Genomic DNA, 18,350 nt, shown 5'->3' on the forward strand with positions numbered 1-18,350 from the left:
TGAACGCATTTGAAAATGCATTTTGTAATCAGTTCAGCTGCTGCTTAGATGCATTCATTATACTAACAACCCATCAATGACTAAATGGTTTAAAGGTACACTCACTCTTTTCGTGTTATCTTCATATTTGCACCATGCTTCGGTGAGGTAGTGCAAATAAAACCTGTGACACGCATTTCTGTAGATGGTGAGAACAGAAAGTTGGACAATACTCCTATAAATAAAGATTTGGCTTCCATGACATCACTTATGGGTGAACTAGGAGTTCATCCTTTGTCAGTTTCAGACAACAGTGGTGCCGATGTCTATGAAGGAGAAGGTCTGCTTAACAAGTCTATGGGTACTCCAGGTATAGTAGTTCATCAAAGTGCTACCGTAACGTGAAGTTAAACCTTTAGTCTCACCTGACAGGATATTTGCAAGTAATTCATTTACTTTTGAACTATTTATTTACTTGTACGGCTTTCAGAAAGTATCGTTTCATTATCTATAAATCTCAGTGTTTGTCTGTCATCTGTCCAGTTATAGTGATCAAGTTTTAGGAATGAAAAATCCACTACGCGCTGGATTTGAACTCCGCACCTCCAGTTCTGGAGACAGGCGAGCTAACCCACTAAGCCACATAGCATACTTGTGACGCAATGGAATAATTTTACACATACTTATTACATCGGTTAAAATATGCATTATGACATTGTGTGACGCGTAACGTCACATGACCTGGCTTCATGGCTTTTATTACAGTAAGTTTACTAGTTTAGCAATATAAGCAAGTTTAAGTCACTAACTCAAGTTACTTAAATTAGGCAATTTGCTAATTTTGTCATTGGTTAATTAGCCAATTTAGCCAATGACAACTATATTCTCTGCCACTGTTTATAAGCTGTTTTTTATTACCCGTGCAACACTGGGCATTCAACTAGTACATTCTATAAAGAAGACTTTTGACTAGGTGATTGCATCTGGATTAATAAGGTTTTTCGGCCTTCGCCACACGTGTGAACAAATTTCATTCCCAACAAAATTAACAGTTCTTAATCATTGTTACCAAATGAAATGCTGAATAAAAGACAACTAGACAAAATGGCTGATTAGGTTATTTTTATTTATATTTCTCTAAGTTATCATAAGTTTCCGTAGGATTTTTATATTAGTTAGTAGCTATTGAAGCATTTCATGCGTCTTTTCAATTGGGACGAAAGACAGCAGCCGGCCCAGGGCTGAGGGAGCTGTTACGGTCAGCCAGCCGTGCCGAGATTAGCAGCACAGCCCAGTCCCACCAAGCCCAGAGGGACTTGGGCCTGCCCTGACTGACCGAGGCCCGCCCTGTCGGACTGAGGCCAGAGGAGACTGGGCCAGCTCATGATTTGTCCGGGCTTGCTGGAAGCACGGCTGCCATTCAGTGAAGGACAAGCCGGCCACCGATCGAGCTTGCACCAAATAGACCGACCTGCTGCCAAGCGGGCACTAATTGAACTAACTTGCTACCGAGCCGGCCATGAATGGGTCAGCCTATTACCGAGCCAGCTCTTCCGAAGAAGTGGCTGAGTCTGCCAGCGAGAAGGATATAAGGATATACAAATACTGTATTCCTTATGATGTATAAGTAGTTCGATGAACCAAGAGAAGACAGAGCACGGGAGAGCTTTGCATTGCAGCTCATATTTGCACACACATTCTCTGTATTTATATTTTATATATTGATTGCCAATGTATAAAGCCTTATACTCTAAAGTGGTTTGGTTCTCTGTGGAGTAATAATGGGTCACAATGGATCCTTTACGCGTTGAAAAACTGAATTTCAGAATTATCCTATCACCTACTGTACTCGCGACAATTACTCATGTGTGTAAAGGTTTTTACCCTTATTGACATCTATTTCTGTTGCAGTTTAAATTATGTGAAAGTTTTTGAAAAGTTCATATTTGCAGATACTTTTGTAGGTCCAGAAAGCGATGAAGATGCTGACATAGACAATGCAGCGGTTCTGAGAGAGATTTGGACTAAACAAGGGGTTGGCAAGGATGGCTATCTGTCAGTCGATGAATTTGGGGCAATATGTGAAAATATGGGTTTGGATAAAATGTCAGACAAGGTTTGTCTTGTTGGGGTGCTTGTAAATTGAAGTTGATTTGTTTCATGATTGTTTTCTTGATTATTGAGCAAAAATATGGCATATGGTTTTTTCAGTATACAGTTTTTATTTTATAGTTTGTAATTTTAATGTTTTTTTTTAATTGTATGTGTTTTGTAATTCCTAATAATGGTAATGGTAAAAGTAGGTTTCAAAATGCATTCTGTATTGTAGCTGGCAGTTGGTTCTGACAGAACTACAAGACAAGCTACTTTCTTCTTTGTAGCTTATGTCTTGTAGCTGGCAGTTGGTTCTGAAATTAGTTATTTTCAACTCCATAAGCATGTATAACACCTTAGTTGCGGTCAAAGATGAAATATTTCTTTCATAAAGACTAATTTTTTAGGACTTGCATGAGCTCTTCGATAAACTAGATGCAGATAATGATGGCAGAATTGGGTTTGAGGAGTTTGTCGCTGGACTCACCCAACGAGGAGGCCAAGACCTGTCCACTTCCAGACCCCATAGTTCCCAAGGCAGACGTCCGCTCAGATTTGGGTCTATCACAGATCCGTAAGTTTTGGCAGTATTATCTTTTGTAAGTAGATTTTGCTGTTGTTTTAGTCTAAATTTTATTAATTTCCCAATTTCCATCCGAATTTCAATTATTTCTCTTAGTTTTATTGTAGAATTACTGTAAAACCTCTATTTGAAGGCTGTCTTTATATGAACACCACCTCTAATAGAACGCCCCTATGGGAAAAGGGTTGAAAAATACAGCGCCACCCTTTAATTGAACATCACCTCTATTTTATCTCCACTTTGACATTCTTTGATCTTTTTGATCCCATGATAGAAAGTGATCAGTAAAGAAGTGTCCGCAAAATGGTACTAATAATTTTATAATAATTATAACAATACTTACATTCATTATAATAATACTAATAATGTTTTACCAATAATGATTAATTCTTTCGTTGTTTTGGTTGTCATGGTTTTACTGACAATGTACCTGAAAAAATCGATCGTAACAATCATCAGAATTAAACTTTGATTCAAAGTCATTAGGGTCTAAATCTGACTCAATGTCTTTAGATTCATCCATAATGGTGTTTGCGATTTTACCTGAAGTCTTTGAAACGGTTTGATGAGCTATGAGAATACTCTTCAGAAACACCATACGACGTAATAGCAGCCATTGTTGATATGTCTGTATTATACTTAGTAGCAACAATCACATGTAGGCATTTGAAAGCGTATTTTTATTTTATAACCACATGTATATTTAATAATGTTGCATAAATTTCATTTCACGCATTGATATGTTTGCTACAGTTTGCAGCCTGAACTGGCTTTTTATGTGCACTAGAAGATGAGTTATGGGCGTCAACTTTTCGAAAGCCGAGTTTGGATAACGGCTATGATGCTATCAAATAATATTTTATAAATCCACCAATTTATAAGTTAAAGTTATAATCATAATTTATCAAATGCTGCAAATATATATTCAAAAACCCGTGACATAAACTAAAAACATTTATAATACATGCAGAAACAAAAATTAGCATTTTTCAAACTAAAATATTGCATCGTTTGCTCGATCAGATGCGTTCTGATTGGTGCTTGTTTGGACTCATTTCATTTTCTTCTGGCTGTTCAATACTTTCTACAGTGTTTTTTGACCTTCGCTCTTCATCTGCACTGTTGAACTAGTCAATATTAGTGTCCAAAAGTTTTTTGGCAGGGCAAAACTGTTGCTCGTTGCTATTTAGAACACATACTTTTCGCATAAATAAAAAACATTTTACAGCCTGCTCATGCATGGTAAGCACAAATTTTAGCCTCAAAATAGCAGTACAATTGCTATTGTAATTACTCAAGCCAATAATCAAAGCTGGTTGTCTAACTCCAAAACTTCACAGTTTTTTCTTTGAGAACACAAAATCGAAATAATTACTAACTGTGTTTGGCTATTGTTTTATGTTGCATCACCTGTGAAAGGCTTGGATAAATTTATCTATTCAAAATTCTGATGAGCTATTCGAACAATACAATGCCACCCTCTATGTAAATGTCACTGCTAATCAGATGCCAGTGTAGGGGAAGGGTCAGAAAATTGAGCATCGTGGCCATAGACCTATTAACTATACCTATTAATATATAAACCTATTAGGTATAGCTAATAGGTCTATAGTCGTGGCATTCAAATAAAGATTTTACAGTGCTTCTACGCATTCCAACTTGATTGTCATTTGCTAATTTTAGTGTCTTCGAGGCAAGATTGCTTTTGATCTTGTTTGTGATCGAGCTACACGGCGCAATCTAATTCATTTTCAAAAACAGAGTAGCTAGTCTGTCTGTTCATAGAGGTTTCACTAGTCAGTCTGTTCTTAAAGTACTTACTAGTCTGTCTGTTCATAGAGGTTTCACTAGTCTGTCTGTTCTTAGAGGACTCACTAGTCTGTCTGTTGATAGAGGTTTCACTAGTCAGTCTGTTCTTAAAGTACTTGCTAGCCTGTCTGTTCATGGAGGTCTCACTAGTCTGTCTGTTCATAGAGGAATCACTAGTCTGTCTGTTGATAGATGACTCACTAGTCTGTCTGTTCTTAGAGGACTTACTAGTCTGTCTGTTCTTAGAGTAGTCACTGGTCTGTCTGTTCATAGAGGTCTCACTAGTCTGTCTGTTCTTAGAGGACTCACTAGTCTGTCTATTCATAGAGGACTTACTAGTCTGTCTGTTCATAGAGGTCTCACTAGTCTGTCTGTTGATAGATGACTCACTAGTCTGTCTGTTCATAGAGTTTTCACTAGTCTGTCTGTTCTTAAAGTACTTACTAGTCTGTCTGTTCATGGAGGTCTCACTAGTCTGTCTGTTCTTAGAGGACTCACTAGTGTGTCTGTTCTGAGAGGACTCACTAGTCTGTCTGTTCTTAGATGACTCACTAGTCTGTCTGTTCTTAGATGACACACTAGTCTGTCTGTTCTTAGATGACACACTAGCCTTGGTATTTCGTGATTGTTAGTTTTGAAAAGACCATTATTCTTGCGGGCAGAAAAACCAACTAGTTCATGTCAGGTGTGTTAGCACAATTCCAACCCATTCTCGTATCTGCCACTTCTCTATATAGTATATCTTTGCAAAAAATAGGTGATTGAACATAGTAAATCATTTCTTATCTCATCAAATACCATCCGTCGGTTAATAACATACCTTACAATTAAAACATACAGCGTGATTACATCTATAATGTCTTCAACCAAATTAGCTATGCCACTTTCTTTTATATACATGTGTATATTTCTCAAAGTATGTCTGTGGATCTGTCATTTCGGCTATAGTGCACGCTGATTATTTAACCTATGCGGCCGCGCGTTACGATTCCCATGTTAAGAAATATTTTTCGTATGGTTCGATTACTATATCTGGGGTCAAGGCCAATTCTTCTCTTGGCGGGCAATATAATTGTCCGCGCGAGAAGAATACCAGTACCAGTTTTGTCGTTTTCAAAGTTTGGATGGATAGCTTCTGGTGGAACAGTAACGTTTTTATACACACACACTTCTATGCAAGAATTGTTATTATTAATTCTAAATTTTCAGGATTTTTTTCTCAGTTCATATTAATTGTATCATTATCAAATCATATTTTATTTTAATCGTAGCAAAACCGACTTAATTTAGCTAATTATTTCACATTTACATCTAAACCTTTTTATAGTCGTTTTATTTTTTTTAAAGTATTTGACCTACCTGAAACATTTTCCTCATGATATAAAGTTGAAAAGTTGTTTGTCAACGTTGAAAAACCTTTACAGTTGTCTTTATTTTCTCTCTTAATTTATTTCAATTACACAAAACGCTTTTCTCATGATATATAGTTTGAAAGTTGGAATGGCAAATGTTGTTATATGCCAAATACAAATCAATTATTTGACCAAAGACTTTTTCATTACCCTGGCAACGCCGAGTAGCACCTATAGTACATATTTATATGCATGCCTTTCACGATGACAAAAACATGCTAGAACAGATTTTATTTCATGCTTTACTTGCATTTAGCGACAGAATGACCCAAACCCCAAGCATACTATCAGCCATCACTGGCTCAGGCTATTTTTCGTGTATAGACTCTGAAGCTACTGGTTATGCGAAATCTGAAGACATCATTGAATTCTGGGAAAGCTTTGGTATAGCTTATGACGATGTCATCGCCATATTTGATGTAAGTTGTACCAGTTTATTTTGACACTAAATGTTTTGCGCCAGCATTAGTACTTGTTGCGTTATCACAAGAAACCATCACTTTGTTTTTTTATGACCGATCTTTCATTGCATCGTTTATTACATGGAAGGGCATTACACTTTCTTCTTTGTATTCAAGACATCGTCTCGTAGTTTCTGCCTTTATCATTTCTCTCCATTACACTCCGACATGATTTTTATTCCAAGTTAAAATGTAGAAAGCTGGTTAATAGTATAATTGTAAGTATGTAAATATACATGTAAATAAATATTTATGATGATATAATTACACAACCGGAGTATGTGAACTCTACTTGGAAGTTAATTAAATTGTGAAGGTAGCCAAGTCTGTGCAGATCATCAACTACGATTGATAAGCTTTAGTTAAATCTTCTCTGCTCTCTGATCATATATGTATATATATTTTAATGATGTGTTTAAATGAATGACGACACCTACCAAAGATACGGTGAAGCAGAGAACTCGGTATATAGGATGTACCGGTTTTTCTGCAGTCACTGGCATTTGACGTTCATGAGAAAATGAGTCTTCAGGAGTTGTCGAGCGCTCTCGAACAGGAACTGCTCAGTCACGATCAGAACTCGCTTGTTTACCAAGCAGCCATCTACTCGTGTCGTCATGAGCTCCGATACATTAAGGGTTTGCTTGAGACCAATTCTATGGAGATGGAGAAACTGTTGGAGGTTGGTGACTAAATGCATTTGTTGATGTTTGAATCTTATAAGATTCATTTGAATTAAAATAAATTGAAATAATCTACCAATTTTATTTAACTTTGTTACATATTTGCATTTTGTTTGCTGTCATGGTTAACATGGCTCCCATACATGTAGATCAATTTTGACCTCCAATGCTTTCAGAGCCAAATATATATTTCCTATTATGGTCGGTCATTATAATTTAATTATTTGTACATTTGGAATGAGTTATCTTGAAAATGCAAGCGCAGTAAGAGACTGGGTGCATGCAGCGTTTTTGATATGTTTTGTATAATATTCCGAAAGTGTGTTTTAATATTTTGTGATTATGTATTCATAATTAACACTACATTCAACGGTAACACTAAGAATGAGCGATAATTTATGCCAGTCTAAGAAGCAGCTGTTCACACGTTATAAGAGTTTAATAATGTGATTGTATATGTGAGACAGAATGATGATTAATGCCGTTGTTGTGTTTAACATATCACATCTAATCAAACTTGGGCCAAAAATGCCGGAGAGCAAAAGTTTTTCAAGTTTCTAAGTAGTTCTAAAGTTTTGCGTTAGTAATTTGCTCTATTTGAGCTGGTATATAAAGGTTTCTTCAGCAGAATTGAGCTGGTAATGTATTGCTGACATCATGTTAAACCTTCATTGATTTAACCTTTGACCTCAATGATTAGATCTTTGTTTTTAATTACCATCTATTTATAGTAGACATTCCTATAAGGTATACCTCCTACAACGTAAATTTCACATAATGTAAAGAATTTATGTGAAATTTTTGCTTTGTGCTAGTTAAAAAATTCCATATAATGTAAAGTATCAAGTCTGTGGAAACTTTCAAATTCTCTTTGAATAGCAAGAATCTCATGGTCAGCCTTAGAAACATCGCTTTCTCTTTTGCCACACTTGGGAAAGAAAACGAAGTACGTCTCTATTACCTTATATATACACACAGTCTAGTTCGCTGTGGAAGAACGTCAGGTGTCTCGATAAAGCATAGAAAATCAGTAGCTCGGCAATCAATTATTCAGTATTGCTACAATTGTTGGAGTGTCTGTCAACCAATCTGAATTTCATGAGGGGGAATACCGTCGAGCTATCTATTATCGTAACCCTGGAGATGAATAGACTGATGGACAGATAGACAATGCTTCCATTATAGTGAAATAGATTTTTCTTTTACTTTATTGCTTTATTATTTATTTACACGTATGGATTATTTTTCATTGTTTTCTATGCAAAATAGACTTTGCTGTCTACAAAAAATGGGACAGATCATTGTAAATTGATGTATGAGTTGTGCGCTCTCCTTTACTTATTTAAAGGGAGGTGTATGCCCGGTGTTGCACGGCTAATAAAAAAGGTTTTTGCACAGAAAATCAACATTTAATTACCATCCAACCTTTACATGAAGGTGTTTATTTATTTCTGTGCGTATACCCTGAGTTTAAGAAAGTTACATATATTCATAGCATGTTGGGAAGTCTAGGCACGTATTTTCTTCTGGTAAAATTTTTTTTTTAGTAAATTGGTTCAAACCTGAAACGTATGTCTGTTAACCAATCACCATTAAAGATTGGCAGATGCAATAAGTACACATACAATTATTCAATTATATCAGAAGTAGGCCATGTGGCTTAGTAGTTAGTTTGCCTGTCTGTAAATCTGGAGGTTCCGAGTTCAAATCCAGTGTGAAGTGGATTTTTTGTTCCTATAACTTTATTAGTATATCTGGACACACGAATGACAAACAGACAAACACTGAGATTTATATATATAGATTACTGCAATCATGGATCATAAACCGAGTAAACAACAGTGATAACAAAAATGAGAAAAGTTATCGATACAAACAAATAATACTATAATTATGGTACATCCAATAGATTAAAAAGTTGAGTCTAGTTTTTTCCTTTTTGAAGGTCCAATTGACAGAGTTCTGAAAGATTTTTGAACGGATTAGGCAATTTATGTACTTTACCGTTCATCTAACGTAACATTTTTATAACGTATTATTTTCATTATGAGGATTCAAACGGATTATTTACATTGTAGGAGCATCTATCGTATGTAAATTTCAGTGTTTGACTTTGTCTGTCATTCGTGTGGCCCGTTATAGTGTTTACAATCTTGGAACGAAAAATCAGCTTCCCACTGGAATTGAACTCGAGCTTGGAACCATCAATTTTGCAGACTGGCAAGCTAACAACTACACTGTCCTTGCCATGCTATTGAATAGTTGTGCACATACTTATGCAGTGCTTGCGAAAATATTATTGGTTACTACTAGCACTCTTCACATTTCACCTAGTTTGCTTAAAGATCATGACTGCGTGAGAGATCATGACGCAATCTTTTTCTTAACGCTAGCTCTCAAGTTATAACAACAGCTCTTATTATAGTAAAGACTTAGACTAGCTTAAGCTACTCAAACTCATTTGGTAAAAAAAACTTGGCCAAGTTAAAATGAATTTTTTATGCAAAAACTTTTTTAATTGCCCATGCAATGCCAGGTATTCTTCTAGTTATGCAAATAACTCATTATAATCAGTTTTTCTAGGAAATCGTCAAAATTCAATGTTAACAAATTATGTAAAATTAGGTATGCATGTTTGTCTCACAGTAAATTTGGTACATGTAGGACATGGAGTCCTGTAAGAAACACAATGCAGCATTAATTAAAGAGGCAGATGAAAGACTAAGCACCCAAATTAAACAACACGAGGTGCAAATAACCGGCATGGAGAGAAGAAGTCAAGAGCAATTGCGATCCCTTCATGCAGAGTTCGAAAAAGACAGGTGAGGCATATTTGAAGAAGAAATGACCCCAGGATACTTGACTTTGCAAAGAGTTGTCTTTGACAGCAAAGCATAGCTAAGCTTCCTCAGGTATAGTTGTCAGGTATATATCCTCAGGTATAGCTGTCAGGTATATATCCTCGGGTATAGCTGTCAGGTATATAGCTGTCAGGTATATACCCTCGGTATAGCTGTCAGAGTCAACTCTATAAAAACTACTTTACAAACCGTTTTTATTGCCTATTCAATGCTGGGCATTCAGCTAGCATATTCAGCTATATAAACTTCTGTGTTTGTTCGTCGCTCATCTGTCCAATAATGGCGATAAAGTTATAGCAACGAAAAATCACCTTCATACTGGTTTTAAACTCGCAACATTAAAATCGCAAGTCGACTAACAAGCGCGCATTAACCACAAGGCTACGCTGTTCTTATCATTCCCATTGCTCTTACATTGTACTCTATATCCTCTTTGGGTTACACAAGCCCGGCGTTTCCCAAAAATAAGTATATACGGTATATATATATATACCATATATATATATACATACATGTATATACAGTGCGTATTAACTTGCAGTGCATATAATAAGTGATAAATATAAGTTTACACTGCATATACAGTGCAGTGTAAACTTATATATACATTTTTTGTAAATGTATATATCTATATATTTCTCAAAGTATGTTTTATGTCGTGTGTCGTATGTCTGTCTGCAATCTGGCTATAACTATTAAAATCTTGATATTGAACTTACGCGTCCTGATAGATTTGAACTCACGACGAATGCATCGACAAGTTTCTTAACTGGACGCTCTATCACTGAGCTAGGCCAGAATAGTAATCAGATATGTTTTTATATACCGCATACACCATGCGCGTGCTAATTATTTTAGCCTTGCATCTGCGAGTTGCGATATCCCTGTTTAGAAATATTTTGGGACCCAAGTATGTGCAACCCGATGCTTCGTCGTTTTTTTCTCGTTAGGCTAATTTATTCCGCTCTACGATATCGACAATAATTTATCTCGAACCTAGAATTTAGCGCTTTGTATACGATTATATACAGTGGGACCTCGGTTCTCGAACGCTTCAGTTCTCGACCAACTCTGTTTTCGATCAAAGATTCTGAGATTTGTTCGTTTCGGATCTCGAACATAAATTCGGTTCTCGACCAAACCGGGGCATTCGCATCGGAGTTGAAACAGCTCCGGAAACAGTATGGAAAAATTTGTTAACAAATGGAGAAGCAATTTACGCTTGATAAATTCTTTACAAAAAGAGAGGAACCATCTGGGACGACGTCTCCTCTACCAAAGAGATTTGCTAGGGAGATAACTCCTCCAGACGACTTACCCTAAATTGTTTTGGTGGAGGATCCTCCTTCAGAGATGTGAAGTAAACATGCCATTGCTGTTTATATTTTCTTTTTCCTACGATTTTTTATGTAACTGATTTGTTGCATCTTTTTGCTGTTTCTTTATCAATTTCTGCAATATTTGTCATTGCATCTTAACCTTCAATGTTTATGATGATTCAGAAGCAAAACATACGAAACGTTTATTTTTGTTTTCTTTTTTCATCATCATAAATTGAAAACCTTTTATTAAAATTAAACACGATCTAATTTTACCTGTTTTTATTTATAGTATACAGTAAAGTTTTTGGGGTGAAATGTTGAAAAAATACTTTACCAAAGCTGTTTTTTTGGCCTGGAATGGTTTAAAATTTACATAAATTTGTTCTAATGGGAAAACTCTCGAACGACTCATTTTTCGAACAACCTTCTGGAACAAATTATGTTCAAGAACCGGTGTTCCACTGTACTTTATTAAAATGTATACGCGCTGAAAGTTATGAAACTTTAAATTTACAGTAGTTTGAAAACCTTTACAGTTGTTTTATTTATTTTTAATTCAGCTGTCTTGCACAAAACTTTTTTCTCATGCTATGAAGTTTGAAAGTCACAGTTGTTTAACAAAGTTTGAAAACCTTTACAGTATTTTTTTTCTTTATTTATCTGAACTGCTCAAAACACTTCTCTCATGATATGTAGTGTGAAAGTTAGAATGGTAAATGTTGATATATGTTAAATACAAATCAATTTTCTGTCCAAAGGCTTTTTGTTACCCGAACAATGCTGGGTAGCACAGGTAGTATATATATAAAGATGGCTTGCAGCAAGCATGAAACTATTAGTAATGAAGTGTTTTATCTAAAGTTATAGTCTGTTTTACTGACATATATATACTATTTATTATCACCAGTACCCTGGCACACTAGTGTGCCATGAGTTATTATCAGGTGTGCTGATAAGGCTCGGAGAATAACTATCTACACAGATAATTTGGTGAACAGAAGGTAGTCTATTGGCTGAGTGTTAGAGTGTCAGATTATCAAGCTGTAAGTTGTAAGTATGTTTGTCTACCAAGCTGAAGGTGATGGGATTAAGTCTCGCTGAAAGCACTCGTTGATAACCTTCAACCTTGGTTTCGGATAGATGGACAAGAATGGAGTATGTTGTTGGTTTTAGAGAACTGCTGACAGCTGCCGCTCAAACCGAAAAAGCAAAGCTCGAGTCGGAAGTGAGTCAATTGAAGGAAGAAGAGAGAATACTCAAGAAGGAACTCGTATTCCATCAGCGAGAAATGGAAAACTTAGGTATGTTGTTTGAATATTCGATATAAATGGTTGTAATGATACCTGTAACTATGGTAACTATACAAACATGGTTAGCTAGCTGAATAATTAACTTAGCTTATAGTTGAATAACTAGCTGGTTGACTAGACTAGTTTAAGTTACTAGCTTAAGTTGTTCAAAGTCATTGGGTAATTGTTGCCTGGGTATTAAAAAAGTCTTTGCCAAGAATTTATTTTTATTTAACATATAACAACGGTTACTGTTCTAACTTTTAAACTTCATATCATGAGAGAAATGTTTTGTTCAATTCAAATCAATTAAAAGAAAAAATCAAACAACTGTAAAGGTTTTCAAACTTTTTCAAACAAATGACTTTCAAATTTCATATGGTAAAAGTTTTTTTTTTAAAATAAATTAAGAGAACACAAAAAACAACTGCAAAGGTGTTCAAATGTAGATGTGAAATAATTAGCAAGTAATCGCTAAATAAAGTCTGTTTTGCAATGATTACAGTGAAAAATGATTTGGTATACAATTGTATGATTTTAATTTGTTTCAGTATTGGCATCGTAAGGCGAAAATATCGTATAGAGTGGTATAGAAACCCATAGTTATTATCTAATACAAACACCCCCTGGTAAAAATCATCAAAATTTTATATACACACTGTACATATTCAAAGTTAGTAACATAACAATATGTTAACCTTAGTAACTATAGTTATTAAGGTTAACATATCGTTTGTTAACCTGTACTAAATTCCCACTAAATACACTAAAATTACCTACAGTGATTTTAGTGTATTTACTGATTATGACCTGCAAGAAAATGTAACATCACAATGTGCTACATGCACTACGTAGCGTGGAGAGCCATTACCTTCGAAACAGACATATAACATAAACCCTGAGTTAACTTTAAATAAATTTAGCCTACTAAACATGTACTTGAAGCTAGTTTTAGTATGTATTTTACTAAACTAAATTTCAACTTTGTGATAGACTAAAATTTTATCACTCATCTGTTTTTGAATTCGTTTTCACTAACTTAGAATGAATAACGCTGAACTGAGATAACAAGCACCGAATATCTCTTTTAGACATTGTAGGAGTGATTTTTGCGAATAGTATATTCGCATTTTCGTTATTTCAGCGTAATCAGTACACCGACTGATAAATTTTAATTTTAAGAGAAACTTTAGTTGATGTCGTATTGGAGAAAGAATTCGCCCCAGTATGGTGAGCACGAACAATCGTCTTGTTCCATAAACTAAGGCGAAAAAATCCTATAATCGGGCATTGTAACCAGTGGGCGTATTGTATTAATTAATAATTCATTGTACGCAATAGCGAAAAGGGTATACAGTGTATGATAAGAAGGTGCGATAAGAACAGTCTAGCCTTGTGGTTACGTCCGTTTGTTAGTTTGTGATTTGAATGTCTCGAGTTCAAATCCAGTATGAAAGTGATTTTTCGTTGCTACTCCTTTATCGCTATAACTGGACAGACGAATGACAGACAGACAGACAAACAAACGATCTCAATGTTGGGTGTTACAGACACTCAAGTTTGAGATTTGTGTGTACCGTAAATCCTCATGCTCAAACCGCGTGGCTTGTGCTCACAAACAGATGACTCACGAAGGAAAAATGATCCTCCAACAAGCCGTCTGTAGTATCTAGCCGCCCTTACGAACAAGCCGCATATGCCCACAGGCCGCGGCTAACGACTGAGGTTTTGTTTTCCTTGACCCCTTAGGGAGCGAGAGTGTTGAGACAGGTTTTGCTATACCCCCGTCCTCTTGAATAAGAAAAACTGTTTTGCACTCAGTTTGGTCCATAGTTTCTGCTTCAATGTCAGCAGGTATTAACACGCTCCCAACCACTTATCTCGCACTCGTGCGTCACGAATTCATCTCGACTTAGAGCGATAGATTCTTCTTTAGTCTAAAGTATTCCATAAGCCTGACCTTGAAAATAAACGAGTAGGTCGCCAAAACCCCCATATATAAAAGTGTATCATGATTGAGATTCTATGGTTATAGCGCAGGAGCTGAGTAGAGACCGCATTTATCGAGAAGCCGCCCTGAGCCTCAGGTAGGTTTTAAAAGCATGGCTTTAAGCCGTGGTCTATAACCTTGAACCAGAAGCCCCGCCCAACGACAAGCCGCGCAGCTTGAGCATGAGGACTTACGGTATATACATGTATATATATATGAGTATTAGTGGAGAGTTATCCTATCTTTATGGTCAACCATGAGCAATTCTACTATTAAACATAAATAAATATGATAACGTAACTAGTAAAAAGTGAAGTAATTGTTAAAGCAAAACTTATCTGGTAAGTCAAATTATATCTACTATATATACTGTTGCAGTAAATAAGTTTTCAAAAGATGATTACTCATGTAGAGTTAATAAAGGACGCTTAACAGAAAGTATGGAGCTAAATCTACAGTGATATACATATATTTTTATTTTAATCAATTTTTTATAGCATTTTAATGATGCACTCTTAGTAGAGATGTTTGCCTTGTTTACCTGATGATGTAGTTAGTAGCTACATTTCTGCACGCAGAAAAAGACTTGCATTCACATATCGAGAAAAACTCAGGTCTTGCAAAAGACAACCAAAGACTAAGGAGGGAGTTGTCTGCTTTGAATGAAATGAAAATAAAGGTAAGTCAAAGTATATATTTAGAATTCAGTGTTCCTAGAGAGTGTTTTGAGTTCTCTCTAAAAAAATCTTCAGGTTGTTTTATACCTTACAAGGATACAAAGAGCTTTGTTGATACATGTATGCTATTTTGTTAATATCATACCTTTGTTATTGGCTGCCTTTGCTATAATATATGTTTATATATAATATATTATTATATATATAATATATATTATTATATATGTATTATTACAGCCTTTACAGTTGTTTTTATTTTCTTTTAAGTTATTTCAATTACACAAAACACTTTCCTCATGATATGTAATTTGAAAGTAAGAATGGCAAATGTTGTTATATATTAAATACAAATCAATTTTCTGTGCAAAGACCTTTTTATTATTGTATCGTCATATTCAAAGTTTGGATGAATAGCTTCTGGTGGAACAGTAAGCTTTTTTATACACACACTTCTATCCAAGATATGTTATTATTAATTTAATGTTTTGAGATTTTTATTTTGTTTTCTCAGTTCGTATTAATTGTATCATTACCGAATCATATTTTATTGTAATCGTAGCAACACAGACTTAATTTAACTAATACTTGCTAATTGTTTCACATTTGCATCTAAATCCTTTTATCCTTTTATATTTGTTTTATTTTTTTTTAATTCATTTGACCTGCACAAAACATTTTTCTCATGATATGAAGTTTGAAAGTTACAGTTGTTTGACAAAGTTTGAAAACCTTCACAGCTGTTTTTATTTTTTCTCTTAATTTATTTCAACTACACATAACACTACAAAAAAACTACACAATCGATACTGGTGCAAATGTAAAAAGGAGATATTATACTGTCTTTGTCTGACCGAACGGAGAGAGAATGTCGAAGCTCTTCCCATCAATGTCTGCATGAAAAGAATTGCTCTTGACCCCATATAGAGTAATTGAACCTTACGAAAAAAAGAATTTTTTAACAAGGGCATCGTAACATGTGGGCGTATTGATAAAATAAATAGCGTGTGGTTACGGTATATCAAAAATAATAACACCTTAGATTGAAAGTTCTTAACAGGGGCTTTGTAGCATGTGGGCGTATTGATAAAATAAATAGCGTGTGGTTACGGTATATCAAAAATAATAACACCTTAGATTGAAAGTTCCTAACAGGGGCTTCGTAACGTTTTGGTTTAATGCTAAAATAATAGCTATAGGTGAACAATCAAAACAACGAATACACATACGACAAATTTTGAGAAATATATATAGATATGTATATATATCATCTGTTAGATACAGTATATGGTATGAACTTCCCAGTTTTTGCACTCGAGTCTACAAAACATTTCCTATCATGACCATGATTTCCATATCCAAATTAGCTGCAGTGGGAGTGGTGTCACAATACTTCATTACAAATGTTATTGGTTTGGACATGATTCTCTGGATTGACAGATGGAGGAGAGGGAGACTCATCGCACCCAACTTACAGACACCCAACATCGGTTTACTGAGCAAAAGATTCTCTCTTTGGAAAATGAAAACAAAGTAAGACCTGTTTAGTCTTCACTCATTCCTTCAGCTACATGTACTGTATGTATGTACGTATATGTACATGTACTGTATGTATGTACATGTACGTGTATGAATGGCAAGTAAATTAAAGTTAATATTACCAAGTGATACTGTCTAAAACAGACAAGTCATATAATGTTAACAGTTAATATTAGCCAATTGGATTACATCTAATAAGAATTAAAGATTTATGTACTAGCCAATCACTAATGCTCTTACAAAATCAACAGTATCAGAATGTTTCGGTCAGCCTGTTAACTAGCTTTGAATAAGAGTTTGTTATAACGTAACTTTGGTCCACAAACATGCTTCATCTTTTGACCTCTGCTATCCTAGGTCTATTCTGATATAATTGCTTTAATTGCAAACTTCAGTCTGAATATTAAATTAAGATGTGGATAGTTTGTGGAAAAGATGAAAACAAATGTAATAACTAAATCTTTCCAAGCAGGTTTATTTACCAACCTAAACTACTTGGCTGAGAATTCAGAATATTTTTTCAAATTCCTGCCTCATATACTTGTTAAATGCCAGCCTAACCTAGCTTTTGAGTTTAACAATAGCATATCTTTGCGTTTATAGAGGGTCATATAGTTTGTACATGTAGACATTTATCAATTGCATATCTTTGAGTTTATAGAGGGTCGTATAGTTTGTACATGTGGACATTTATCAATTGCATATCTTTGAGTTTATAGAGGGTCGTATAGTTTGTACATGTGGGCATTTATCAATTGCATATCTTTGAGTTTATAGAGGGTCGTATAGTTTGTACATGTGGGCATTTATCAATTGCATATCTTTGAGTTTATAGAGGGTCATATAGTTTGTACATGTGGACATTTATCAATAGCATATCTCTGAGCTTATAGAGGGTCGTATAGTTTGTACATGTGGACATTTATCAATATCTTTGAGCTTATAGTGGGTCGTAGTTCATATATTTAGTTTGTTGGTGGATGGTGAAGCACTCCTGCTATTAAACAATTTCAGTAAAATACTGACTGTTTATCCATGAATTTGCTAGACAGTCGCTGTAGATAGACAGTCAGTATCACTACATCACTGAGTCGCTGTAGATACTGGATTATTGTAGGCACTCAGGGACCGAGAGGACGAACTCGTTCTTGAGCTTGAGGAAGTGAAGACGAAGAAAAGTGCAGGTAAAAAGGAGGGTCGAATGTCACGACGAGGTTCGCTGCTCTCTGACTACACCATGATGAAGAAAGAGGAAACTGGGTGTTCTGGTGAGCTGAAGCAAGCTTCTATTTTAGCTGTAAGGAGCCAGCAATAGAACTCATTCAGAGATATTCAAGCTTTCCTTGTTCAGCTTGTTATTATACCAGCATTTGAGTTCCTGCTAGCAGTGAAATAGTACTGGCAGTGGGCTAAAACTAGCAATGAATTAGTACTAGCAGTGGGTCAACACTAGCAGTGAAATAGTACTAGCAGTGGACTAACACTAGCAGTGAAATAGTACTAGCAGTGGGCCAACACTAGCAGTGAAATACTACTAGCAGTAGGTCAACACTAGCAGTGAAATAGTACTAGCAGTAGGTCAACACTAGCAGTGAAATAGTACTAGCAGTGGGTCAACACTAGCAGTGAAATAGTACTAGCAGTGGGCTAACAC

At 35.3% G+C, this 18,350-nt stretch overlaps 1 protein-coding gene across 1 annotated transcript in view; it reads left to right on the plus strand.

The window, feature by feature from the left end:
* Positions 1-247: 247 nt before the first annotated feature.
* LOC137391258 (ninein-like protein) overlaps positions 248-18,350 on the plus strand; it is a 29,931-nt gene continuing 11,828 nt past the window's right edge. Inside the window, exons 1-10 of the mRNA XM_068077673.1 lie at positions 248-349; positions 1,944-2,095; positions 2,481-2,647; positions 6,134-6,296; positions 6,832-7,020; positions 9,686-9,843; positions 12,378-12,505; positions 15,062-15,162; positions 16,598-16,690; positions 17,814-17,964. Of these exons, the coding sequence (XP_067933774.1) occupies positions 250-349; positions 1,944-2,095; positions 2,481-2,647; positions 6,134-6,296; positions 6,832-7,020; positions 9,686-9,843; positions 12,378-12,505; positions 15,062-15,162; positions 16,598-16,690; positions 17,814-17,964 (1,402 nt within the window). The 5' untranslated portion in view covers positions 248-249. The remainder of the gene's footprint in view (positions 350-1,943; positions 2,096-2,480; positions 2,648-6,133; positions 6,297-6,831; positions 7,021-9,685; positions 9,844-12,377; positions 12,506-15,061; positions 15,163-16,597; positions 16,691-17,813; positions 17,965-18,350) is intronic.

This window comes from Watersipora subatra, chromosome 3 (assembly GCF_963576615.1).
Source record: "Watersipora subatra chromosome 3, tzWatSuba1.1, whole genome shotgun sequence".
Lineage (NCBI taxonomy): Eukaryota > Metazoa > Bryozoa > Gymnolaemata > Cheilostomatida > Watersiporidae > Watersipora > Watersipora subatra.